At 37.6% G+C, this 26,285-nt stretch overlaps 3 protein-coding genes and 1 pseudogene across 5 annotated transcripts in view; 2 read left to right on the top strand and 2 right to left on the bottom strand.

The window, feature by feature from the left end:
• SCA3 (DNA/RNA polymerases superfamily protein) overlaps positions 1 to 5,456 on the bottom strand; it is a 42,185-nt gene extending 36,729 nt beyond the window's left edge. The window contains exons 1-5 of one of the 2 annotated variants that reach the window (XM_089149984.1): positions 5,162 to 5,252; positions 4,467 to 5,063; positions 1,852 to 2,061; positions 1,605 to 1,738; positions 1,109 to 1,178 (exon numbers count right to left, since the gene is read on the bottom strand). In XM_089149984.1, coding sequence (XP_089006110.1) covers positions 1,109 to 1,178; positions 1,605 to 1,738; positions 1,852 to 2,061; positions 4,467 to 4,919 — 867 coding nt within the window. In that variant the 5' untranslated portion in view covers positions 4,920 to 5,063; positions 5,162 to 5,252. Of the gene's footprint in view, positions 1 to 1,108; positions 1,179 to 1,604; positions 1,739 to 1,851; positions 2,062 to 4,466 lie in introns of both variants that reach the window. The other variant, XM_089149983.1, reaches the window with a different exon arrangement.
• A 5,956-nt stretch (positions 5,457 to 11,412) lies between these two features.
• On the top strand, positions 11,413 to 15,078 carry LOC149021802 (Leucine-rich receptor-like protein kinase family protein). The gene is made up of 2 exons (XM_089147185.1): positions 11,413 to 14,157; positions 14,355 to 15,078. Exons 1-2 carry the CDS (start codon positions 11,523 to 11,525, stop codon positions 14,783 to 14,785), a joined length of 3,066 nt encoding a protein of 1,021 aa, XP_089003311.1. The 5' UTR covers positions 11,413 to 11,522; the 3' UTR covers positions 14,786 to 15,078.
• A 1,559-nt stretch (positions 15,079 to 16,637) lies between these two features.
• LOC149021801 (uncharacterized) lies at positions 16,638 to 20,155 on the top strand (annotated as a pseudogene).
• Positions 20,156 to 20,970: 815 nt separating this feature from the next.
• On the bottom strand, positions 20,971 to 24,472 carry LOC149021800 (uncharacterized). Of its 2 annotated transcripts, none has more exons than XM_089149981.1 (3): positions 23,832 to 24,472; positions 22,071 to 23,627; positions 20,971 to 21,797 (listed from the first exon to the last, which is right to left on the bottom strand). In XM_089149981.1, exons 2-3 carry the CDS (start codon positions 23,544 to 23,546, stop codon positions 21,774 to 21,776), a joined length of 1,500 nt encoding a protein of 499 aa, XP_089006107.1. In that variant the 5' UTR covers positions 23,547 to 23,627; positions 23,832 to 24,472; the 3' UTR covers positions 20,971 to 21,773. The 2 variants fall into 2 exon arrangements, with proteins under 2 accessions (XP_089006107.1, XP_089006106.1); XM_089149980.1 differs by having other exon boundaries at positions 22,071 to 23,615.
• Positions 24,473 to 26,285: the final 1,813 nt, after the last annotated feature.

Here is a 26,285-nt window from a genome sequence, read left to right as displayed (position 1 = left end):
ATAAATGATTAAGTAAACATAGAATAATTGGGAAATTGACTTTGACCCCACCCATAGCATATATTATTAATGGCAAGAGAGTTACAAGATCCAAAATTAAAAATAAAATAAAGAGAAAAAATGCACAAAATATCAAAGAGATAGCTGTATTCATGCTTTATCAATCATTTGTGTGCAAGAAAATTCGTCAACCTATTCAGATGTACTGTTAATCTAACGTGGGAATTTGGTATGAAATACAAGATTGGAATCCTAACTGAGATTCCTATCTGGGCCCAGTTTGGGTTTGGTTAATGGCATCCGGAATTTGGTATGAAATACAAGATTGGAATCCTAACTGAGATTCCTATCTGGGCCCAGTTTGGGTTTGGTTAATGGCATCCAATCCAGGATTAAGATCTCAGAATTGATGCAGCAAAACATGATTTTATTCAGATTGAGGTTTTCAGTTCAATCAAAGACCTGGCTTGAATTTTGATATAAGAAACCTGTTAGAAATCAAAATCTGTGATTAGGTAAAGAACAGAAAAGAAGACTTGGGGAGAGAAGATGAAGAGAAGAAGAGGTGGAGAGATATGACTTGCATCTATGCTCTCCCCCTGACAAATAGCTTTATTTATAAATTTTGGGATTAGGAAAAATCTCCAAATCCTGATTACATAAAGTTCTCTAAAACTGATTTCATACTATGAAGAAAGCAAAGTAAAACATATGGCCAATATTGAGCCCATGATGAATCCTTGTCAACCAAGTAACCAAAAATAGAAACCTAAACTAAAATAGAAAGCAAAATATAACAAATCCGACCAAAATGTTATGGCTCCCTTAATTGCATGGTACTCATCACAGGAATGGTCACTTTTTCTGTCCAAAAACTCATAAAATAAGTGCCATTAGCTGCCAGAAGTGCCAAAGAGGTTACAGCCCACAGCTTAAGTGGGTATTTGGCATGCAATCCAGGTATAGAATCCAGGAAACAGATTATTTCAACATGCATTGTACCATATATTGATATACAAAAATATAAACCAAAAATAATTTGGTGCAGTAAACTTATTTCAAGCCGTCCAAGTACATTATCTCAGATATGAAAAGCTACTAAACTTACAGTTCTGTCAAGCCCTTTGAGGACTAGTGGGTCACATTCAATAACTCCATACCTCTTTCCAGCACTCCGCCTACATGAACAAAAAAACACCCATGATAATATTGAAATGCTTATTAATGAGATCCTACATATGATGGACCAGTGATCACATGTTTGAGCCTAGAAACAGCCTCTAGGTGAAACCAGGAGTAGGTATCCATACACTATGGCCCTCCCCAGACCCACAGCGACGATAGCTTCATGCTCTGGGTACAACTTTTACGCAATGGAGCTGTGACCTATCATTTTAATGAGATCCTAACCAATGAAACAGACTTGAGCCCACTGTTAAGTAGAATGCTGTTATCAACGAATCAGCAGCTGGAAGTATGTCTAGTGTGGCTTTGTTGCATCCTAGTAAGTGATCCAGAAGTCCAAAGTTCATAGGCCATGATTATGATTCAAACTCAATTTGCCTAAAATAATGTTTTAACAGGTAAAGGAAACAACATCATACCCCAGCTCCTTCATCAGAGTTTTAAACCTGTGCCTAAATGCAGGACGAATCTCCGGAGGGCCATCAGGTAACTGGCTAATTGGAGGTTGTACGAAAGCTGTTTCTGTTAATAACTCTATCAGACGGCTTCCCAGCTGCAAAGTTATCAAAACAAGGCTTCAAATCAAGGACAACACCCCCCCCCCCCAAAAAAAAAAAAAAAAAAAAATCAACCATCTCATTTATAAGAGGGTAAAGGATCACAAACCTTAGCCTGGGCATCCCGACCCCAAGGCTTACTATCATCGTCACTTTTAACCAGCTTTTGCACCTCCAGTAGTCTTTTCTTTTTCATCAATTTATTAACACGTTGCCTGATAATCTCCAGCTCTGGATTTATATCCTCATGCTTATTGCTTCCAATCATCTTAGAACTCCTGCGTTTCTTAGCTCGCTCAAAAAATCTTTGAATCATTACCTGAATTAACAAACAATAAAAAAAGCATGTCGCTGACATGTCATGGAAACATCAATGAACCAAAAGTAGGACAACTCTTCTACAGATCAACTAAAGCACACACCCCTAGAGGTGGTTCTAAAGATGACGAGTAACAACAATATGAATTGCCTTATCACATAGTTTATGATAATATTTATGTGATCCAGCATTCCCCTAGTAAGATGGGGACATCACTGTAGTCAAGCTCGTCCGTTGAGATCTTCACAGAGCAGGTACACCAAGTGATGCAAAATAAGCCACTTAGAGCCTTTGAGGGCTTCTTTGACTGAAAATAAGCCATTGAGCTGGGCTATGTACAACTTGGGCCTTTGATTCTATGTTTTATTTTGTAACTGCACAATCTAATAAGTCTCAAATATGGGTAGAAAGTAGGAAACCGGATTTACGTCATTACTTTCTTTCTTATTTCACTTTCCTAGCCAATTTAGGTATCCTATTAGGTAAGCATTGGATTAGGCTTTTTAGTGTCTTAAGTATAATTCTGATTTTTCTACACAAATCTGTAAGCAAGGAAATCTAATAAATGAAATATTGGCTTGAGCCTTAGTGAAAATCTTGCAATAGGATGAGTGAGATGCTCACGCTGAATACCCAACACCACCTATCATCCCTAATCCATTCCACCTCCCCCACACCCACCCCACCCCCCCCCCCCAGGGGGGGGAAACCAAGAAAGAAAGGTCTATTTTAGAGATTTCTAAGTATTTACGGAGGCCAGCATTGTATACAAATTTGACTAGTGAAATATTGGCTCGAGCCTTTGTGAAAATCCTGAGATGGGATGGGTATGACGTCTACTCCCTCATCCTCTTCCAACAATATTATTGTCCTTAACCCTAATTCTGCTGTGGAAATCTCAAGCCTAGAATTTCTTATCAACAGATTGTTACATCAGTTTCTTGAAGATTCCAAATCAAGATCATTGTTATCAGGTACACCATCATCAACTGAATCCACAAAGACAACCCTGCCATCGGTTTTTCAGATTTTCTTTTTGAGATCCCACAGCTCCCTTTTCTTGCTTTCTAGGGCTTTTCTATTTAATCCTGCCAGGGATTAGACCAGTTCTCCTCCTAATTTTTAGGAAATGTTCTTTCTTTTTCTTTCTTTCTTTTCTTTTCTTTTCTTCTTCTAGCTCCAGTTTATCACTTGGCCAGGGATCTAGCTCATCTTGGGTCAACCACACAAGATTTTTTGTTCAGTGTGCATTAATTGTCTTTGATTTTTGTTTTGTAAATGACTGCTGCATTGTCCATTCTTAATATTATCAATTTATGATGTGGAGATAACAGGTAAAAAGAAACTATAGGTCTTACCAAGACGGTTATCACTTTTACTAAATGAGTTGTTGATATTACTGTCACAACATAAAGAAGAAGATTAAGTTCATCCCCCCCCCCCCCCAAAAAAAAAAATAATAATAAAAAATAAATAAATAACAACAACAACAACAATAATAATAATAATAATAATAATAATACAACAATAAAAGATAGGAAAATGAACAAGAAAAGGGCAATCCTTACACAGCAGAGCACAGAAGGCTAACTTTTCATGCAAATATATAGATAGATAGATAGATAGATATATATATAGAGAGAGAGGGGGAGAGAGAGAGAAAGAGAGATCAGATTTCATTGCACAACCCCACCTATTATTAGTCAACAAAAGATTCAACTCTTCCAAAACCCGCCTGACACAAGAGTGAAAGAGGGTCATCTTTCTCTAATCTACAGCAGAGGAGGGAACATAAGGCTAAGTTCTCATTCTATATAGGGCAGCCATTGAGAAGCCAGGGAGGAAGGAGTGGCAAAACACTTCTACCCAGATCCCTACTGCAGCACACGGGCTCTGTAGGAGACTTAATGGACACCATTTCTTTGCAAGAGAAGTTTTTTTTTTTTAATAGCATGTGATCAACTGGACCACATATAAAGTCAAGCCATAGCCTTTAGTATTAGAGGCTCGGAGCCTACAGGAGAGACATTCATTTTCTCTGACTCCCCCAAGGGTGATCGATGGTATCACAACAAATTAGTTACCTAAATCAATAAACACAATGTGCACAATGCCGATCAACATGAATTTAGAATCAGAAAGGCTGAGGTGGAGAATAAGACGTCTAAAATCTTGCACCGGAGGATTGAAGAGATTTTGGGACATTAATTGACACAACACGGTTTAATAACTTTTCCTATGTATAACTAGAACCAACCACTTCAACACACCTTGGGTCCTCTTCTTTTCTCTTCAAAAGTTATTCCTCTAATTGGATTTTCAGAAGATATGTAACTAATGTAGGAGTTGCCCATTAAACCAAAGTATCCTACAATTCAATAAAATATACAACTTAGAAGACTGACCTCTTGCTCAATGGCTTCGCCGATATGAACAGCGGCTTGAACAACCCTCACACACCCTTCTTCCGGTGTTACCATCATCAAAGCCATGACTTTATGCATTACAATAACAGCTATCTTGTCAGCCGGCAATAAATCAATGTGAGGAGCATAAGCAGCCTTCTGCCTTTTTGTCCCCTGCACCGTCTGTTCTTTAGCAATTGCATCCCTGAGAGGTTCAAACCAACCCAAAAACAGAAACTTCACATAAGGTAAATTAGGAGCCAATTTCTTCTCACACATCACTCTCTCCAACTCCTTGTACTCCGCAGCAGCCCTCTCCCACGCTTCAGTCTCTTCCTTAACCTGCCTTCTCCGAAGCGCATTATATCTGCTTTTCTCCATCCCATGAGAAAATGAACGTTGTTTCTCAGCACCTTTAACTCTCTCTTCAAGACCCTTCAAAACGGAAGACATCCAAGGTGGGTCGTCATAAAAGATCCTGCTGACTGATTCTTCCGGCAGAATTTGGTGAACTCCATTGGTGAATCTTTGCAAAGTAATGGCATCTTCAAGGTTTTCAATGAGATTTTCGTCTATTGAGTCTGATAAAGTAGGGAACTGGATAGAACCCAAGTGAGAAGACTTGCTCAGGAGATATGAATTGAGTATTGGCCATTCAAACCCAACCGGGAAATGAGAAGAAGAGAAGGGTTTACCAAGTTTCAACCCACGAAATGGATTGTCCGAGCTCGGGTTGCGGAGAAGAAGCAAGTTTTTCTGAGAATTCATGTTTTTCCTTCGCTGTCTTCTCCATGTATTGTGGACTCGAACTCGAGGGCTATGAGCAAAGAACGCTGTGGCCGTCGAAGCCATCTATCCAGATTGACCAGCCTCAGAGAGAGAATGAGAGATTTGGGTATTCAAGTAAGAGAACCCCGCTAAAACCCTGTGGATTGATTTTTCATATCTGGGCAACGAGAAGTCACCGATATTTTATCACCATTCCGTTAGATATTAATCATATTATCACCTGTTTAGCCGTATGGTCGGTTGAATTCACATAGCAGATTTCTCTCTCTTTGTGAACGAGATATTTCCATTTTCTGGTTCTTGGCACCCTAAATTTTTTTCTCTTTTCCTGGTTTTGCCGTTGTGCTTGTTTTTTATCTTGTTTTTTCAAATTTGAGAGAATTGAGAATTTTGGTTTCAAGCAAATCGAAGGATTACATATGACAATTAATTAGGTCATTTTGTAATTATCAGAAATACACACATTAGGCTTTTTATTTGTAATTTCTTTTACTTAGAAGCATTTTGGATTGATTTTAGGTTTGTTGTATTAGTCATTGACCAAAGTAATATAGCACAAGATCAAGGCATCGAAACAATTTTTCAACAAAAATTAATAAGATACGATTATATAGAAAAAATACCCTCTTGAATTCTCTTTTAATAGAAACCTTCAACATCAAATTTGCCTCTTTAATTTGGATTGAGGAAACATTGACATCTGCACTGCAAACATGGGGAAGCCAAGAATTGAGTAATGACCAATTAGTTGAAAACTCCACCAAGATGGCCAGCACCTTGAGATATAATCAAGGTACGCAATGTTGGCGATATATTGACAAAATTAGGCAATATATTGCCGTGTTGATAGGCACTAAAATGACACACCTTGCCGAAACAGGATTGGCCGAATATTGGCAATATATCACCGAGAAATTGACGATATATCATGAAAAAAAAAAAAAAAAAAAAACTCAAAATCTTGTGAGGACCATAGGCCCATCCTAGCTTACCAAGTTCATCACCCAACGGGCCTTAGCTCAATTAGGCCCACACCCTTAATTGCTCTTTAATTGAACCCCTACTATTTCAATTAATATTTCCCAAGTCAATTCACACATTTTTCATCTAGCTCGGCCCAATCATACCTTTTTTCCCAATCGAAACCACCCAAATGTTGGCGAAATTTCCCGAACATTTTGGGATTTCGCCAGCCACCGACACCTCCTGTGTCGGCGAAATTTCGTACCTTGGATATAACCGAGTACTTCCATTTTTGGCTTAAGGCTAGCTTGCCATGGCAAACTGTAATAGACCATTGGGCCTGCAACTCTAGTGCTCCAGCCCAAGCAATTATTAAGGCAGAGCGGGCTTGTAGCACAAGCTTGAGGGACTATGGGCTTACAACTCTAGCTTGCCTTAGCAACTTGTCATGGATTATGGGCTTACAACTCTATTTCTTCAGCCCAACCCATTATTAGGCATAGAATTCTCATGGGCTTTATATCCTTATGCCCTTTCTAATCAGCCCAATGAGCTCAAATATTGTGTTTGGCAGCAGGTTCAAACTCAACCTTGTCCAAGAATACCAATAACCAACCATAAGCAATGCCCCCTAGGTGTGAAATGTGAAGGCAATGTCAACATCATTTTCTTTTAGGTATATAGTGTATTTCCCACTAAACTTACTAGTGGATATTAAGAAATAGTAAAATTAAGTGGGAACTTTAAAATCTTGTACCATTCATGCATTAAAATGTCAATCACATTAAGTCAGAAATTAAATCATAGCAAGCAGGGAAGGTATGGACTCCTTGATTGAAGCATTCAATAATGGAGATGCTTAAGTGGGTTATATGTTAGATATTGGTTACCCAAAAGCAAACTAATTATTCAGCCCAAGAAAATGCGTTCACGATGTAATCTTGAACTTGTTAATGCGGGTTTGAACCTATTTTAACTCAAAAACTTGGAGATCAAACACCGCAAGTAGAAACGACTTAATTTGCTTTTCTTTTTTTTTCTTCTTTTGTATAGAAAGTAATTTTATTACATAGGGGCATGAAATTTTAAGGTCATTTGAATTTTTAAAAAGCATTTCATCTTTATATGAAATCACTTTTGAAAATAAGAATGTACAATTCAAAGAAGATTACATCTTCTTAGTTCACATTTATGATAAGCAAAAAATTATGCCTAAATCAAATTAGCTTATAATTGTAGTTTAATTTTGATAGCGATTTTGATTCCATCTATCATTTTCTTTAATGTGACAACTCACAAGATTATCTTATCTCGTCACAGGCATTCTTGATCTTTGTTTTATTAAAAATACACAATTCTATCTTGAATGACTAAAGCCTGTTTATTAATTTTTAATTAACCATCATTTTAATTAAGCATGCCTACAAAGTAACAAATGGAGGGTTTCAAGAAGAGAGGTTGCTCAATAGGTTCTTTAAAATCCATTGTGGTTATTGAATGGCTAATGATAATTAAAAAAATTTGGAATGACAACTATTTTAGGTTAGAAATTAAAAAAACAGAAATCAAACAAAATGGAATCCAAATGGCAACTCCCAAATGGTGGGGAGGGCTAAGCTTTGTCATTCTTGTTAAGAAAAATAATTTTATTTTAAACCTGATTTGGACTCAACCCAAACTAGATAAGAAGGCCATATACGTGTAATCCATAATTCTACCTTTAGGGTTGTCATTCTAAAGGACCACGGCATCACCCATTATTTTGTATCTTTCAAGCATGTATGTGTTTTGCGTATATGAACCTCCAACTATCGTTGTAAATTGGCTTAAGTGACAATGATTAATATCTCTTAATAAATAGGGCAGGGTTCGATTCTGTTGATGGTATATATAATAACTAAGAACCCCCGTCTTGAATGTACATAAAATCAACAATTCTAAAAAAACTATCGCAGTGCATGAGTATATACATCGGAGAAAGAGAGAGACTTCATGATTTGGTACGTTTTCTTGTATTCTATTGTTGACATAAGTTGATTATTCGTAATCCATCTTAAAGAAGCTAATGTGAAGGTAATCGATCGTATTGATAGTGAAACAAATCTATAATGAATCTAGATAGAATAATATTGTCTACCCATATAAGATCCTTTTGTTAATTATATGAAATTACGTGTGACATCTTCATTCTTTTGTACATCCTTCATTAAAATTCACATTTTTCTAAAACATATCACCTTTCTTGCCTTCTTGCCTTATATGACAAATGATAATGAATCTCTCTTTTCTTCCATGGCCACCACCACTACCACCACCCCATTTCATATGAGCTCTCTGAGCCATATGTTTGTGAGCACTTTCTCACTGCCTCTCTTTTTCTTCATTTCAGTTTTAAGTACTTCTAGTGATGCAAGACTACTTGGGATCTGTGCCCTAGAAAGAAGAGAAGAAGATACATGAAAGTAATTCCATCAACATCATATGTTCTTTCACATATGCCTTGTTCTATTTCCACTAAACATTAGAATAAAAAATTCAATAGAGATCTCTGGAGATCACCCAAAACTAATTGCAATAGCTCTTTAACCCTAATATGACAATGTCCAAATCTCACTTCTGTCTCTTCTTCTACAAGGAAATTAGGTTAGATTCATTGAATTGGGTTTGACATGATTGATGCATTTTCAACAACCAAGCCAGGTGTGTTCTTGTTGTTAACATGTTTTATTAAATAAAATTCAAGTAATTAAAGAGCTTATCATGCTCTCCATCAGTTTCTTATCTCTTAAGTACAAGTATCTTAGGGTTACTTATGCTTAATTAATCTCTAGCCATGTAGTTGCAGGGACCAAGCTGTAGCTGTAATTCAAGAAAGATAGCTATTTAGCTAACTGGCTAATTGTGTTTATCTTTTCACTAATTTGCTAACTAATCATGATTAAGTAGGTAATTTTGAGGTCATCAAAATGTGATCACAAAGATTTATGATTATTGGTAGTCACTTCTGGGTTTGGGTGCACTATCCATACTATATTCATTACCATAAACTCAATATGCTTTACACAGCAAAATTAATAAACTATAAAACTACTTTCTACTTGTTTATTAACCTATTCTCATAATATCAAAGACAAATCTATAGTGGATCCTAATTTATTTATTTTTCCTTCAATTTCTTTAGTGGTCAACCCTAATGGGATTGATATTTGATTGCAGCAGGAACCCTAATTTGATTGGTTGAGCACTGTGATCAAGATTGATCATCTGTATGAGCTTTTAGGGTTTGGTTATTGTCCCCAAATTCACTTAGTTGATTATATATGTAATGTGGTAGTGAAGTCTTTATATTTCCACCACCCATTGTGTAATTAATGTACTTGATAACCTAACTCAGTACGGAAGGATTTTTCTGTTCTTAAAAGTTTTTTGATTGAATCTATTTTCAATTTCAGATCATAGCTTTAAAATGAGATTCGCCTTTAGTTGTTATGTTTAGATTGCAAATTGTTGTGCACCATTCCACTTGATAATTCACTAATTTTGTCTGTATGCTTCAATTGCTTTAGAGATCAGATTCTCTACGGGAAAGAATGGTTTGGGTTCCATATATTCTAGATCAAATATGATTAGTTCAATGTAAAAGTAGGCGTCATCTCTTTAATGACTATGTTTTAGGAATGAGTTTTATTTGATATTGAGGGAGAGGCCTTGGTGCAATGGTTGTAGATCATAGTAGTAATGTGAAGTTAAGGTATTGAAACAGTATCACAGCAAAAATTGCTGAAATAAAGTCGTTATGGCAAAGACCAGTTTTCACCATGTAAAATGTTCTGGGGTTCATTTTGGGCCCAAATGAGTTTGGGTTAGGGTTCCAACTTTGGCCTTGACGGCCTTGACCCACCATAAGCATGCCCTGAGCCCGAATAAGGCTTAGGCTCAAGATTTTGGCCTTGAGGGTAGGCCTAGGATTACTCTTTGGCCCGTCGAGCCTATCCCTACCCATTCCTAATTTTTTGCCCTAATCCTGGCTCTGATTTTGGCCTTGATTCTGGCCCTAACTTTGGCACTAATTTTGTCCATAATGCTTGATCTCAATGAATTAGGAACAGGGACAAGGATATGTCAAATGGTTAATCAGGGCCAGAGCCAAATATAGGGTCAATCAGGGCCAAGGCCAGGGCATGGACAAATAGGGGCCAATCGGGATAGAGAAATGGTCAATTAGGGTTGGAGACATGGCCAATCAAGGACAGGGCTAGAGAAATGGCCAATTAGGGTTGGAGACATAGGGCCAATCAGGGCATGAATGGGTTTAGCTTGGCCCTATAGGACTTAGGGTTAGAGACAATAATCTTTGGCCCTAAATTAAGGTCAGGATAGTAATGAGCTTAGATTATAAAATATATATATATATAGGGCTGGTTGCAAAAGCCCAGCCTAGCCCTATTGCAGCCCTAGTTCAGGTAGCTTTTTTCAACATTGGGCATTGCGAATAGGCATGAGTCTTATTAAAAATTTCAAATTCTTCAAAATGATTAGTTGTGGGCCCCACACTAATAAGGTGTCCACTCCTATAACTATTTTTAGCCTCTTAACCAACGCGAGGGGCATCTCTGTTCGGCCATAGATATATGCTTCAGTGAACTATTTAAATCTTGTTTTTTTATGTATGTTTGCTTTTGCTCTATTTTTAAATAAAGGTTGTGGAGGAAAATTGCCTCTGCCCTCCGTCTCTACCATAAAATATACTGTAGCTTGGTGGTTTTATGCATCACCATAACTGAAAGCGATACACAAAGAAACATTAAACCTCAAATCTTAGTTGCCACAAGCATCATCACATATCACTAAACACTAACAAAGCATGCCTATTAACACCAAAAAAAGAAACTATTCTTTAAGAGATCTCTTCCCCTCAAATTGTCTTCTAATTAATTTTAAGTTAACAACGCATCTTCCACTACTAATCACCTAACTAAGCAAATCCATGGAGACAATGAGGTAGGCAAGATGACATGGCTTCCACCGACACACACAGCAAATTTTGTAATTAAGTTAACGGAGCTGACATGTCAAATCCCATGTTTGAACGTGTCCTTCAATAATTGGTTGACTTCCAAGTAAGAGAATTGAGGCGCCAAACCAACGTTCACTCCCTTTCAAACGGCAGTTAGGCAGGCTTGATCATGTTGTTCTTTAATTTCTCTGATTTAATGGAAAGGTATAGATAATTAGATACTCCTATTAAACCCTGTTGCAAACCAAGGTGATTCTGCAATCCATGACAACCAGTACTCTCTTATCATGTTCATCAAGATGGGTTTCTGTAGAATTGTTAAGTTAATGTCCTGCTGTTTAGTTATTCTCTTTCTCTTTCTTGTTGTCATGGGACAAGCTAATGGCAGTTACATTTTGAGAGATAGAGCTTCTCTTCTATCTTTCATGTCTGGTATCGATTTCGACCCTGACGATGCACTCCAGAGCTGGAACTCATCATCAAGTTTACATGTCTGCAATTGGACAGGAGTTATATGTAATACTGCAAGAGATCGTGTGGTTCAACTTGACCTCAGTGGAAGATCACTTGGAGGCATAATTTCTCCTGTTCTTGCAAACTTGAGATTCTTACTGGTTCTGGACTTGACTGGCAACTACTTTAGGGGCCGGATTCCACCTGAGATTGGTTATCTTTCCCAGCTAAAACAGCTTAGCTTCCAAGCAAATCTTCTTGAAGGAGAGATTCCTGTGGAATTGGGTTCACTTCATCAGCTGGAATATCTGAATTTGGGAAGTAATCGGCTTAAGGGGAAGATCCCATCGTCTCTGTTCTGCAATGGGTCTTCCTCTTCTTTGCAGTACCTGGATCTTTCTAACAATTCTCTTAGTGGTGAAATTCCTTATCTGATGAATCCTTCCTGCTATTTGAAAGAACTGAAGTATCTACTACTTTGGTCTAATCAGCTTGTGGGTCAGATTCCAAAGGCTCTTGCAAATTCTACAAACCTTGAATGGCTTGATCTTGAGTCTAATTCTCTAAGTGGGGATTTGCCATCTGATATAGTTGACAAAATGCCGCTGTTGAAGTTTCTCTACTTGTCCTACAATAACTTCACCAGTCACAATGGTAAGACTTATCCCAGACCCTTGTTTTCTTCTCTTGTTAACTGTTCTAACCTTCAAGAACTTGAATTAGCCGGAAATCATCTCCGTGGAGAGTTGCCTTCTATTATCGGCAATCTCTCCACCAGTCTTGTACAAATTCATCTAGAGGACAATCTTTTCCATGGTCCAATTCCCCCAAGCATTTCAAATCTTGTTAACTTAACCCTCTTAAACTTGTCCAGCAATCTTTTGAATGGATCCATTCCGTCAGATTTACATCGAATGAGAAGACTAGAAAGGGTTTATCTATCAAACAATTCCCTTTCTGGTCATATCCCTTCGACATTCGGCAGCATTGCCCACTTGGGTCTTCTAGATTTGTCGAGAAACAAGCTCTCAGGTTCCATTCCTGATAGTTTTTCTAACCTTTCTCAGTTAAGGAGACTTTTGCTGTATGGAAATCATCTTTCAGGAGCAATACCACCAAGTCTGGGGAAATGCATTAACTTGGAAATCCTAGATCTCTCTCATAACAAAATGTCAGGGATAATTCCTAGTGAAGTTGCAGGACTTACAAGCTTGAAGTTGTATTTGAATCTATCAAATAATGCCTTGGAAGGTCCACTGCCATTAGAGTTGAGCAAAATGGAAATGGTTATAGCCATGGACCTCTCGTCCAATAAACTCTCTGGCAATATTCCACCCCAAATTGGGAGCTGCATTGCATTGGAGTACCTCAACCTGTCCAGTAATAACTTTGAGGGCCTTTTCCCTGCTCCAGTTGGTAAATTGCCTTATCTTAAAGTACTTGATGTATCTTACAACTCTTTGGTGGGAGAAATACCACAATCGCTACAGGCTTCTTCGACTCTCAAGAAACTCAACTTCTCTTTCAACAACTTATCTGGGGCCATACCAAACCAGGGCATATTTGCATCACTAACAATGGATTCTTTCAGAGGAAACTCAGGTCTCTGTGGATCCATCTCTGGAATGAAACCCTGCAGGAAAAGAAGGAATCGCTCCCTGATCTGGTCAATTCTCCTTGCAGTATTTGCAATTCCTATGACATGCTTCATTTTATACCCATTGGTGCTCAAGTCTAGAGCCACCAGGAGACAGTTGGAAAGTTTTGATCAACAGGGCAAGGAGGAGATTGATCTTGACAATGATCAGCAAGACAGCAGTAGTAAGGAAAAGGAGACAAAGAGGTATCCAAGAATCTCCTTCAGGCAGCTGAAAGAAGCAACAGATGGGTTCAACCCCTCATGCCTAATTGGGTCAGGTAGGTTTGGACGGGTCTACAAGGGAGTCCTCAGAGACAACACAAAATTTGCTGTTAAAGTGTTGGATTCAAAGATGGGTGGAGAGATGTCAAGGAGCTTCAAGAGAGAATGTCAGGTATTGAAGAGGACAAGACACAGAAACCTAATGAGGATAATAACAACATGCAGTAGGCCTGATTTTAAGGCTCTTGTTCTTCCATTGATGTCAAATGGGAGCTTAGAGAATCATTTATATCCTCCAACAAATGAGAAGGCAGATCACTGCGGTGGTCTGAACTTGGTTGAGCTGGTAAGCATCTGTAGTGATGTGGCTGAAGGAGTTGCATACTTGCACCACCATTCTCCTGTCAAGGTTGTTCACTGTGATCTGAAACCAAGCAATATACTTCTTGATGATGATTTGACAGCTTTGGTAACCGACTTTGGAATTGCAAAGTTGGTGAAAGGTGGCGGTCTTGATGATGATCTTGACTCTCCTGCTGTTATGGATTCAGCCTCCATCTCTTCAACAGCAGGACTATTATGTGGTTCAGTTGGTTATATCGCTCCTGGTATGTACTATATATGCTTAATTTCCATTTATTTATAAGTTCTTTCATTCTTTCACAATTCTTAGCATTAGCTCTGGGAGAAACATGATTCAAGTTCTGTATATAAGGCCAGTAGTGATCATCAGACTTATTCAATCACACTTGTATATCTTTTGCTGTTGATGATGCCTCTTAATATTTGATTGAATTGAATGCAGAATATGGATTGGGGAAGCATGCTTCAACACAAGGAGATGTTTACAGTTTTGGGGTGCTACTGCTAGAGATTGTAACAGGGAAAAGACCCACAGATGTGCTTTTCCATGAGGGATCAAGCTTACATGAATGGATGAAGAGTCAATACCCAGATAAGCTCAAGCTGGAGCACATAGTTGAGAAAGCACTGCTAAGATTGGCACCACCAGCATCATCTTCAGCTACTACTACTGAATCATATAATTCTGATAGCAGCAATAAGATGATGATATGGAGGGAAGCAATCTTAGAGTTGATTGAGCTTGGTTTGATGTGTACACAGTACTCTCCTTCTACAAGACCATCCATGATTGATGTAGCCCATGAAATGGGCCGGCTAAAACAGTATCTCTCAAGTCCTACTTTCCCACTAAACATTGAAGAAGTTTGTTAATTAGAGTTGGATCCTTCTTTGATCACACAAAATAGTGAATGGGTTAAAGAAGGATTACTGTAAATATTTCTTTAATCATAATGGGTTGTGTTCATTGTATTCTTAATTTTATGTGATAAGTTTCTCCTCAATTTAGCATTCGTACATTTCATATCAAGAATCTGATTGTAATGTCACTAATTTTTATTAAGAAAGAGTGAAATGTTAGGCTTGCAGAAAAGTATAGATTTTAAACTTATCACAGAACCATTAGAAAATCATTATAAACAAACAGAAAATGGAAAGGTAGATATTATATTTAATTAAGGAACTAGTTAATTAAGATCATATATATATATATAGCAATAGATGAAGTTCTAGAACCTCTAATGTATCTTTCATCATCTCCCCCCACCCCCCACCCCCCACCTCAATAGGTCCAACCAATTAGCTCTTTGGTAAGAGACACAACAGCATTTTTTTTATGCCTGCTTTAAGCACAACTTGATCAGGTTCTTTTAGCCTAATTCTCATATTAATGATGAATTAGCACAAGATGTATTCTCCATTGGACAATTTGAAAGAATAAGAACCTTCCACCCAAAGAAATGGAGGTCAGACCAACTTTTTGGCTCATCATATATATTTTATTTTTGAGGAGATGCATATCATATGCTACCACAAGTAGTAAGCTATGGATGCAAGAACTTTTTACAGGAAATCAATGTTTAGGTCTGAAGACAAGGATGGATCTTGATATGGCAGCTGAGAAATTAAATTACAGAAAATTGTCTACTTTCAGAGTGAGATAAGATATGTTTGGTTACCAAAAGAGAATGGTCATGGTAGTTCATTCTTACACATTTTAAAAGTTGGTTATAACCAAAGAGTGCTCACTTTGTCTACTTTCAGAGTGAGATAAGATATGTTTGGTTACCAAAAGAGAATGGTTATGGTAGTTCATTCTTACACATTTTAAAAATTCGTTATAACCAAAGAGTGCTCACTTTTTAGCCAACCATGTCGACACTTTCTATCACACTTTCCTTCTTAGACAAGATATTCTTGGAACTCTTAATAGAATATTACGCGTGAATAAAGCGATCCGGATACTCTATCCACATGGAAAGGAAATTTTTTTCTAACCCACATGATTGTATTCTTAACATGTATCAAATCTCAAAACAAGATTCTTTTTTTTTTTTCAAGTACAAATTAGCTAAATTAGTGGTTATTGGTGTTATATTTTAGTTAAAAAAAATCTTGCTCTGAGATTGGATACATCTCAAGAATCCAACCAGGTGGGTTGGAGGATCCATACTCTAATAAACCTAGTCTTCCACAGTTTAGAATATAATATGAAGTGAGTTAGGAGTCCGGAGCTACCCCCGACGGCTGTTGACCACAAATTACAAGGGGACCCACAGGGTTAAGGTGATGAGATTTTTATTTTTTTATTTTTTGATGTTTTTATGTTTTATTATTTTTTAATTGTGGCCCCCCACATAATTTGTAGTTGTAAGGCCGTCTGCGGAGCACAGACTGCTCCCCGTCAGGGGAGATGATCCACATTCATTTTTGAATGCCCAATCCTTGTTGGACTGGACATTTCAAGACTTCAGCCCACCATTGAGTCCTCTGATTAGCTGGGCTTAGGCCCTGCCCAGACTGCATGGACTTGAAAATTTAACCTTGATCTACTCTCATGTCTCAAATCTGGTCCAGGTTGACCCTAATTAGCCCTAAACCATAGAGCAGGAAAACTATGCATGACACTGTAATTAGCTTCCCAAAAAAGTATTAGGATACTGATTATTATGCATGAAACTACATGAAATTGGAGTGATAAATCAACAAGAATTAACTTTAGTAGATGCAGAAGTTGGGCTGGCCTAGACATGAGAAGAAGGTTTGGTTCAGGCCAAGGACTTAACCATCTAGAAGCCATAATTAAAGCTACGATGTTAAAGCCCAGAGTTTCCAAATTTCACATGTATATGTTAATTGTCCTTCTGTATCTGTTGAGTTGAGTATACCTACTCATCTTTCTGCTACCTTCATGTTGCAAACCCATAACTCAAAAGAAAAGTAGCCTTTGTTGAATATACTACAATGTGAAAGGTCACAAGCCACCATCCACAATTGGTATCACCTTCATTCATGCCTTCACCAACACCACCTCTCACTGGGTATCTATCAGCTTATGTTTCACGATAAGCACTTCTTCAGTTTCTATTTTCCTCCCTTGAGCTCCAACTACTTTGAGACTTCAATTTCAGGTCCCCTCCTCTTACTGATATCTGTAAGACAGAGGAGTTTGTCATTAGGATAAAGAAAGGGAATCAAACTATCAGCATGACAGCCTTGATCATCAAAAAACAATGTTGGTTCTTTCATTCAGCATATGATTCTAGCCTTCTATAAACACCAGGAATCTAGTGTGATGGGCAGCAGCACTGTGTGGCAAGACTAATTCTGACTCAATCTGGTAGTCCAAGTCGGCTTTCTCCCTCCATTACAAATCTCAATGGATTTCATATGCTTTTACTGTGGGACTACTTATATGGCTCTATTCCATCCGAACTAGCATCCTTGTGACATCTTCATAAACTGTGGCTTGATGGAAACAGCCCTACATGGAGAGATACTAGATTCACTGTCCCTTCTTTCTTACCTTGTCTCCAAATTAGATAAACAGAAACTTACAGGTAGAACTTGGGCTTCCATGTTCTCAAACTGCAGCTCTTTGTTATGTGTAGATCTCTCTGAAAACTCACTCATGGGCAATATCCCAGCAGAGATTCGTTTATCCAGTAAAACATGGAATATCAATTTAAAATTTCTTGACTGGAAAAAATTCCAGTTACTCTTTCAAATTTGTCACGCTTGTATCCATTGGATGTAGAGAACCACCACCTTTCAGGTTTGTTGAAGTAACGTGAACAGTAAAAATCCCAAATTTACATATACTTCAACAAGGTTGATCGCCATCAGAAATTGTAGAAAAGCTTCAAATCCTTAACATTCTTCACTTGTCTCATAATAATATGGCTAGCCATGACAGTAACATTAACCTTGAGCCATTCTTCACCTCCCTCATGAATTGTCCCCAACTATAAGAATTTAAAATTGGCAGGTATGATTCTTCCAGGAAATGAATTGTTGACCCTTGAACTGCATGTCTCCCAATTTTGGAAACCTCTCAAATCTCAGTGTATTAAACTTGTCAACCAACCTCCAACCTCTTCAGTGGGACAATTCCATTAGAGATTGGTCATTTCAAGAGGGTACACCAACTCATATTGTCTATCAACTCACTAAAAGGTGCAATTCCAGCCACACTGGGACAGATTGCTTCACTTGGTCTACTTGATTTGTCAAAGTACAATTTAATCGGAGAGATTCCAACAACTCTAGGTAATCTTAGTCAATTAAATTATTTGTACCTCAGCAAGAACCGACAGGAATGATATCTTGTGAGATTAATCAATGCAAGGAGTTGAACAAGTTAGATTTGTCTTATATCAGATTAACAGGGAAGATCCCTAGACAAATATCTGGGCTTAGGGAGATTAGAATGTTTCTGAATGTTTCTGAATCTTTCCCACTTTCTTCAAGGAAACTTGCAGACTGAAATTAGCAGGATGGAGTCAGTTCAAGAGACTGATCTGTCATCTAACAATCTATCTGGAAATATCTTTCCTCAATTGTCAAACTGTTATGCTATTTTCCCAGTCAATCTGTCATGATTCTCTTAAAGGGGAGCTTCCTGAATTACTTATCTGAAGGGATCCCAGACAGTCTCAGTTGACGTCGTAGCCTGACTACTGAATCTTTCACTAAACAACTTCAATGGTGGCATCTTCAATTTGGCTACAAACTATACCTTCTTAGGACACATGCATCTGTGTGGATCTGGATTTAGCATTTGCTATAAAAGGCAACAATGGATTTGTTCTCGTAAAAATTTGATTAATGTTTGCACTTTGCACCATCGCATCTGCATTCCTAGCCACAATAGTTTGTGTGGCTGGATTAAGGAGCATCAAGAGAATAGTCACCTCTGGGGAAAGAACAAGCATTCAGCCAATTGACCCTTGCACTGGAGTCCAACTTCCCTAGATTAACTTATTGAGAATTGTCTGAGGCCACCAGAGGTCAGCAGAGGATGATAGCATCAGACAGTTACCATCGTCTACAAAGGAGTTCTAAGTGATGGGATAATTGTAGCAGTCAAAATGCTAAAGTTGCAACTTGCAAGCTGGAAATTCTACCAAGAGCTTAATCAAGAATACCGAAGTCCAGAAAAGGATTCATCACAGGAACCTAATGAGGTTCATAACTGCATGTAGCTTACCAGATTTTAAGGCTCTTGTTTTTCCTTACATGGAAAATGGAAGTTTGGATAGCCACCTTTATCCACATTCAGATTAAGGGACAGGTTGGGGTTCATCTTCTTTAGTCTTGAGCTTGATCCTGAGGGTAAATATTTGTAGTGAGGTAGCAGAAGGGATGGCTTATTTGCATCACCACTCTCCAATTAAGGTTATACAATGTGACTTGAAGCTAAGTAGTGTTCTCCTCAATGACTTATATGGCTGTAGATGTGCTCATTGTTTCTTTAGTTACAGTTACCAACAGCAAACTAGTGCATTCAGATTATCCAGTAAAGCCCCTAAGGATCCTATGGTGTTCTAGGTTGCTGCTTCTTCTGCTTTATGATGAATGTATTGATCTAAGGTTTGTGCCTGAGTTACAACATAGTATGGTGCAACCTAGAACATCACAAATTGCTCTTAAGAACCATATCTATAAAATATATGTAACTGTGTGTATAGCATGGCTTGTAGTGATGGCATATGTGAAGCAGTATTGGATACTGTCCTGTTGGATAATCCTATCAAAATTCACAGAAGAAGAATTTCGTTTAGAGGTCATATGAGAAACAAATTTTAGTTTTAACTTTCTGTCATGTAGAGTATGCATACAGATCAAAGACATCAAGAAAAGGTGATGTTTACAGCTTTGGAATTTTGAGCTAGGGATGGTCGCCAGAAAAAAGACCCACTGACTCCATGTCTGTTGGTGGCTTAAGCCTTCACATGTGGGTGAAAAGTCACTATCATAGGAGGTTGGAGAAAATGATTTGACTCTTTTCTCATGAGAGCTGCAAGAGATCAGGCACCTAAAGTATGCAAGATGTGGGAAGTCACAATAGGTGAATTGATTGAATTAGGCCTTCTTCGCACTCAGGAGGCAGCATCAACTAGGCCAACCATGGTCGATGCAGCTGATGACTTGGATCGCCCGAAGAGATACATTGACAGTGATACAACTGCAACACTTGCCTCTTCCCTTGGGATATCATCTTCTACTGTTGGAGAGTATTAATTCTTCTACCCAAAAAAATTATTAATTCTCAATTGTGTTGTACATAAATTAAGAGGTTGGTGATTTTTTTTCCATACAAATTTTTAGACATATCAATCACTCACCTCCCCCCCCCCCCACAAAAAAAAAAAAAGGAGTAAAAAAGAAGAAGGGGATCAGAATTCAATCTGGCAGAAAAATATTCAGGCACAAATTTCAATCATTAATCTAGAAATTTACAGAAATATCTGCACAGAGAAATGACATTGGAAGATGTAAATTGAGATCCTATTAGGATGGACTCTGACAAAATCAAAGCCTTCAAATGATGGGATTTGGACCAGAAAAAGCAAATGCAGCCATGTGACAGGAATCAAAGCCTGCTTTAGTGCTATGATTGACCAAGATCAGCCATTTTTCTGCAAAGTAAATGGTTCTGTCGCAATTTTATCTGCTCTCTACAATAAATTCCCCCAAAAATTGAGAATTATTGGTGTCATTGAAAATTATCTTCACTTTACTGCTTAATGAACGAAATCCTTATTTTTCTGATTAGACAGTTTTAGGCACAATAAAGCGAGATTAACTCTTGTTGTCTAAAATTTGAGCTTGGCAAATGGTGCAGACTTCTTATCCTTAAGGGGTTTGGATTCTGAGGGTTCTAACACAGGGTTCCAATTCATATCTCAGTAATGTTGCAATTAGAAGTCTCTGTGAAATCTTCATAGTGGATACTGCAGATATCTAATTTTCGCCATCAGAACTTGATACCATTTGGAGCTTTCAGGACATGATTTATGGGGCAGCAGCAAGCTCATCACTGTCATCTCATTTTCATTGCAGGTTGAATTAGCTGAAACAACATGAAGATCCAGGACAAGTCCTAGAAATTCTTTTTATTTGCCTCAATCATTGATTTTGAACTTTTAGGTCTTGAACGCTCTAAAAGTCGGTTCTTGTTGAGAGGTAAAGGTATTGCAAGACTAGAGGTTTCTAGGAGCATAGGTTATTGGACCTGTAGGGAAGCAAGTTGGGTAGTTCCAGGGATATGTAGCAGGAGTTTCGGAGGGTTGGGACAGGGGTGAGAGAACCAGCAATGGCTAAAGTTGGAATTATAATCAGTCTTAAACAAATTTTCTTAATAAGGAACCCAAATATAAGGTACCTCATACATGGTCTTCCCAACCATTGGACGCCTCAGCTGTAAACCCTTTATTTGTAATATTAATCTTGCCATCAATTTCTTTTAAAGTAACTTCAGAGTATGGATCATCTAGACACAAAGGGAATGAAAGAAAGACGGCCATTAGAATACAAGAAGAGATTACATGTGCACAAGCATTCAAAATTCAATCACTAAGAATCAATACAAAAGCCCTGTTTTGATGTAAACTTCCACAATGTACACAATTAATCTATTTATACACTATGTGATGAGCAGTATTAAATCTTCACTCAGTTTTAAAAAAAATAACTACAAATTCAATCCAGTATCAGTGTATGCAGGCCGCTTGTTATAATCTAAAATTTTCTGTCAGCAGTTCCCTTTATATTGTGTGCTGGGGAGATGTGCCAACTGCCAATACTGTTGCATTTATATCTGAAAGCAGCCTTAGGTGAGACAGTTTTGGTGGCTGAACTAGACTGAACAGCACAGCATTGCCTGCAGACATGGTGACAAAAATATTTAGTAGTGATCTGATTAATCTCCATCAAAATCCTTCCCAACTACCTTTTCTTTTTTCCTTTTTTTTTGGGTGGGGTGGGGGTTGGTATGTGGTGGGAGGGGGGGGGGCAACATTGTTCAGAACACAAAGCCACTGTTATCTGGCCACTCCCATCCAAAAGAAGAAAAAGAATGTTTGGGGGGAGAGAGAGGATTCATCACCAATGAGATTTGAGCCAGAACACTAAGAAAATAAGCAATGTGGCTTACCTCAATGAGAGATATAAACTGAGACTCATCTCGTGAAGAAGATTTCTTAGATTTGAACTTGTCTATCTCAAATTGTATCATCTTAAGCTGCTCATTTATATCCTTCAACAATTTAAATTGTTCTTCCCCTCTGTCAAATGATTCCTGGTTTATAACCTTTCTGTCATTCTCAAGTAGCTCAATTCTTTTCTTAAGCAGCTGAATCTCAGACTCAGGTAGAGATTTGGGATCAGAAAGAGGTGAGTGACAATCAAGGGTGACCCCCTCTCTTGGTTCAGGTGACTTGTTTTCACGATGGGAAAATAGCAAGACCTTCTTTACCCAATCATCTTTTTCTTTGTAGTAGTATTCAGGTGTTTCTGTTGGGACTGATTGCTGCTTCCCGAGAATGGTCGTTGTCTCACCTTGGAAGATCAGCTTTTGTTCTTGTTTCTGTGATACAAAAGGTTTCTGATTATCCTGATTTTGTGGGACTTCAAAAACATCATGCACAGTTGTCGAAGGAGTTGGACTTCTGACTGTTTCACTTTCCACACATGGAATACTAGTGGATGCCTCAAATCCAAGAACATCAGCAGAATCATCAACCTTATTAGTTGAACATGAAGATGTACCTTCAAAATCCATTTTAATTGGTGTGGCTCGTGCAATTGTTTCGAGTGACAAATCTCTGCTCACTGCTGTAGTCAGTGAACAAGTACTTGAGATACCCGTCAAACCTGAGGGCACTACTGTCATGGTTGAGGAAAGATCACAATTTCTTGAAATCAAGTCAGATTCTACTCTCTCAACATCTCTTCTGTACGATAACTCTTTTACTTGTCCATCCAACCTTTTTATTTTTTCCCAATATGAATTGAGGTCACCAATCTCAGCTCCCTCAGGCATCACCTGTAATAATTCTTCACTCTTAGTTGCAGTCAATTCTTGCAGTGAAGCTGTTGATCCTTCATTTCTAACCTTGCGCTTCTTCTTCAACCGTGCATCTTTAGGAGGAATTGGAGGCAGAGAGGCGTTCCTTCTTACATTTCCATTAAAAACAAGCTCCCCAACTTGAACTTCGTTTCTCCGAAAATACTGTCTGTCCTGGAATTTCATTTTCCCAACACAAGGATCACTAAATCCCAGGCTCAGTAATTTATATCTATAAGCTTGAATTTGGAACTCTAGAGAAGCGATCTCCATTTCTTTTGTATACATGAGATCCTCAAAAAGTGATAAACATTCCTCTGCGTAATGCATCTTTTCTTCTACCAATCTTTTGTATTGACTAGCTTCCATCTGTTCTGCACCCTTTTCACCTTGTAGACGCAAAATCATGGATAAAGCTTCGCTTGCTGCAGAGGCTGAAGCTTCTCTCTCCTCTTCAAGGTCCTTGTAGACTTTCTGTAGAAGCTGTTGTTGAGCTTGAAGAGTTTCTTTTAGAACAGCAATCTCATTTTCGGCCATAGCTGAGGATACACTATTTCCAGCCATGGGACACCGACCCAGGACGACAAAATAATCAATCTCAAGGTGCTCCAGATTAAACGTAATAGTTCTGATCTGTACAGAAACCTATGTAAGAAAATTACGACTTTGATTTCCAATCGCAAGGAGCTTTTGAGTATCAGAAACTTAATTAAAGGATAAACTACAGATAATTATGAAAATCAAGTGACAAGCATCTCAAGCTGCATAAACTGTAAACAATAAAATATCTGAAAAAACTCCATGATAGATACAGAAAGGAGAAGGAGATACAAGGGTAGTAGAATTTACCTGATAATTGGCTGGAAGACCCAAATTGAACCCTGAGAAAGCTGAGAAACCAACGGAACCTTAAAGAGTACGAAGCCGAAGCTTCATAAGCAACCTCTTCCTTCTCAAGGAAACCCAGTTATAGCTGAAGCTATCAACCAAGAAATGTCTATTCAATAATACCCAAATGAAAGAAAAGAAATAATGAGTTTGTCTGATCTTATAATACAACAACAAAGAAAACACATCCGGACACTAAAGGAAACAGGCGTACAAAAGGAGGGAAAGAAAACCCAATTCCAAAATAAACGACTCTATAGATTAAAATCAAACAATTATATATACAAGAAAAGAATAAAAAAGCCCAACATACAAACAGAACCCTACTATTTACAGTATTTACACACTTCCAAGATCAATCAAAGCAGAAAAAGAAGGAATGGATTTAAGAAGATAAAATAAAGAAGATGAAGTTTATCTCTCTGAACCGTTTGTCTGCAAGAAAGAATTGGTCGAGGAAGTGTGGGAAACTGAACACGTCCAATAATCAAGGAAGCCAAATTTAACATGTCTCGATCGTCATTCAAAAATTTCAAACCATCTCTAACCCTAACCCGTTTTTCCCTTGTGATAGACTTTTTCGCTTTTCCCGCTTTTCCCGCAATCCGTTTCCTTTTTGAGTTGCTTTTAAGATTTTAAAAGGTCTGTCATTCGAATGCAACGGCTATGAAACCTTCAGTGGGGCCCGTATATAGCCGACCATGCCTCCATGGCAACCCCACGTTACCGCACTGGTGAAACTTATACATCATGAACCATGCATCATCCATCATGATGTCGGTTATTAAAGTAAGATCCATCATGTCCCAGGTCCAATCACGACCGTTCGACGGGTTGACCTTTTTTTAAAATTCATTGACCTCTAACTTTGATCTCCACCGTCGGTGTTAAAGTTTTGGGCCCATGGTTATGGCCAACAAACTTAATTGTCGCGGCGCATTTAATGTACATGATCCAAGTAAAATTAGTATTTATGACTCAAGATTTCAAAATAAAGCATCACTCTTTTCTTTTTCTTTTTCTTTTTTTTTTAAATTTTTTATTAAGACAATAACGCATCACTTTTACTAACGGCTTAATTTCATTCTACCTACCCAAAAAAAAATCAATCTCCTGAATTGAAATTTTTTTTTTTTTCTAACTCAAATTCTCCTGGGCCAACTTAAGTATATCTTATCTACATTCTCATGACTCATACCTTTTTATATTATGCCTCGGGGGAGGGGGCTTACATGTATCTCGCACTTGTAACTTTTATTTTTTTGGTAAGAAAGTCGCATTTGTGACCTCTACACTACACCAAGAGGTGTCGGCCATTATTAACTAAACACCTTCAATGGTGTCTTTAAAATTTTTTGTTTGTTATCATGCGAATATCTCCACAAATCTTATATTTTGACCCATGGACTTTTTATTTTTTTAATCTAATGGTCGGTGAATTCATTTGTCTTTATAATCATAATTGTTATAGTTCAAAACTGTCACCTGTCACAATCTAAGGGATGCGTGAAGATATCCATATGACTATAAACAAAAAAAAAACACTAGTATCTTATTTTAAACCTTCAAGATCATACTGACATATGTGAATGGGCCACATAATATTAATGGGTAAGAATAAAGCAAGAATAAAGCATGTATATAATGCCTCTGCTCCCACATAGACAGAAAGACTTGACCCACAAAAAATACAAAATTACTTAAACATGACAGCATTAATTTATAAAAATATATAAATCTAAATTCATTTGATTCGTTATGGATCTATCAATGATAAATATCAAAAAAGAGTTTTTCAAATAATCATATACAAAAAGAAAAAGAAAAAGAAAAGTAAACTTCATACTATTCAATTAAAGGTAGGAGTAGGACCAAGAAACGAAAAGAGAACCAGAAAATTTGAGAACACAATTGAATTGCTTATGTGAACCCTAGCTTTTATAAAGTATTAGAAATAAATAAATACCTAGAAAGAGAATTCTCATGCCACCATTATGACCATATCTTCCACGCTATGCCTATCATGATAGATTAAACATAGCTTGAGTCTCACATAAGGTGACTTTTATGTAAGTGTCAGGCATTGCTAGGTTTTATTTATTATTATGTATTATCATTATTATTAATTAAAAAAAATTATACTGTGCACAACAATGCATTTTTGTACCAAATGATTGGCTGATTACTTTGTTTTCTCAACCAATCATTTGATATATATGTGCACTATTGTATACAGTAGAGGATGTTTTCCCTTATTATTAACAAATATGACATCAAGCGTAGCTGATTGGTGCGAAAGGATCCATGTGTCCAATTAGTAAAATGTAAGACTTTTATTATTCGACTATTTATTATCCTATTATTATGTTATCATTTTTATCTCTTGCCAAAAGAATAATGTTAACACCAATTCAT

Source organism: Hakea prostrata, chromosome 3, assembly GCF_041222555.1.
Source record: "Hakea prostrata isolate BN-2017 chromosome 3, UWA_Hpros_2, whole genome shotgun sequence".
In the NCBI taxonomy this organism is placed as follows: Eukaryota; Viridiplantae; Streptophyta; class Magnoliopsida; order Proteales; family Proteaceae; genus Hakea; species Hakea prostrata.
The sequence above is the reverse complement of the archived record's forward strand: the minus strand, read 5'-3'. Positions and strand labels throughout refer to the sequence as shown.

What these genes read in the sequence shown, in the direction of transcription:
- LOC149021802 (XM_089147185.1), top strand. Translation starts at nt 11,523, where the DNA reads ATGTTCATCAAGATGGGTTTCTGTAGAATTGTTAAGTTAATGTCCTGC. An exon ending in AGTTGGTTATATCGCTCCTG is followed by an intron (nt 14,158 to 14,354) that starts GTATGTACTATA and finishes AATTGAATGCAG; the next exon opens with AATATGGATTGGGGAAGCAT.
- LOC149021800 (XM_089149981.1), bottom strand. Translation starts at nt 23,546, where the DNA reads ATGGCTGGAAATAGTGTATCCTCAGCTATGGCCGAAAATGAGATTGCT. An exon ending in AGTTTATATCTCTCATTGAG is followed by an intron (nt 21,798 to 22,070) that starts GTAAGCCACATT and finishes CCATGTCTGCAG; the next exon opens with GCAATGCTGTGCTGTTCAGT.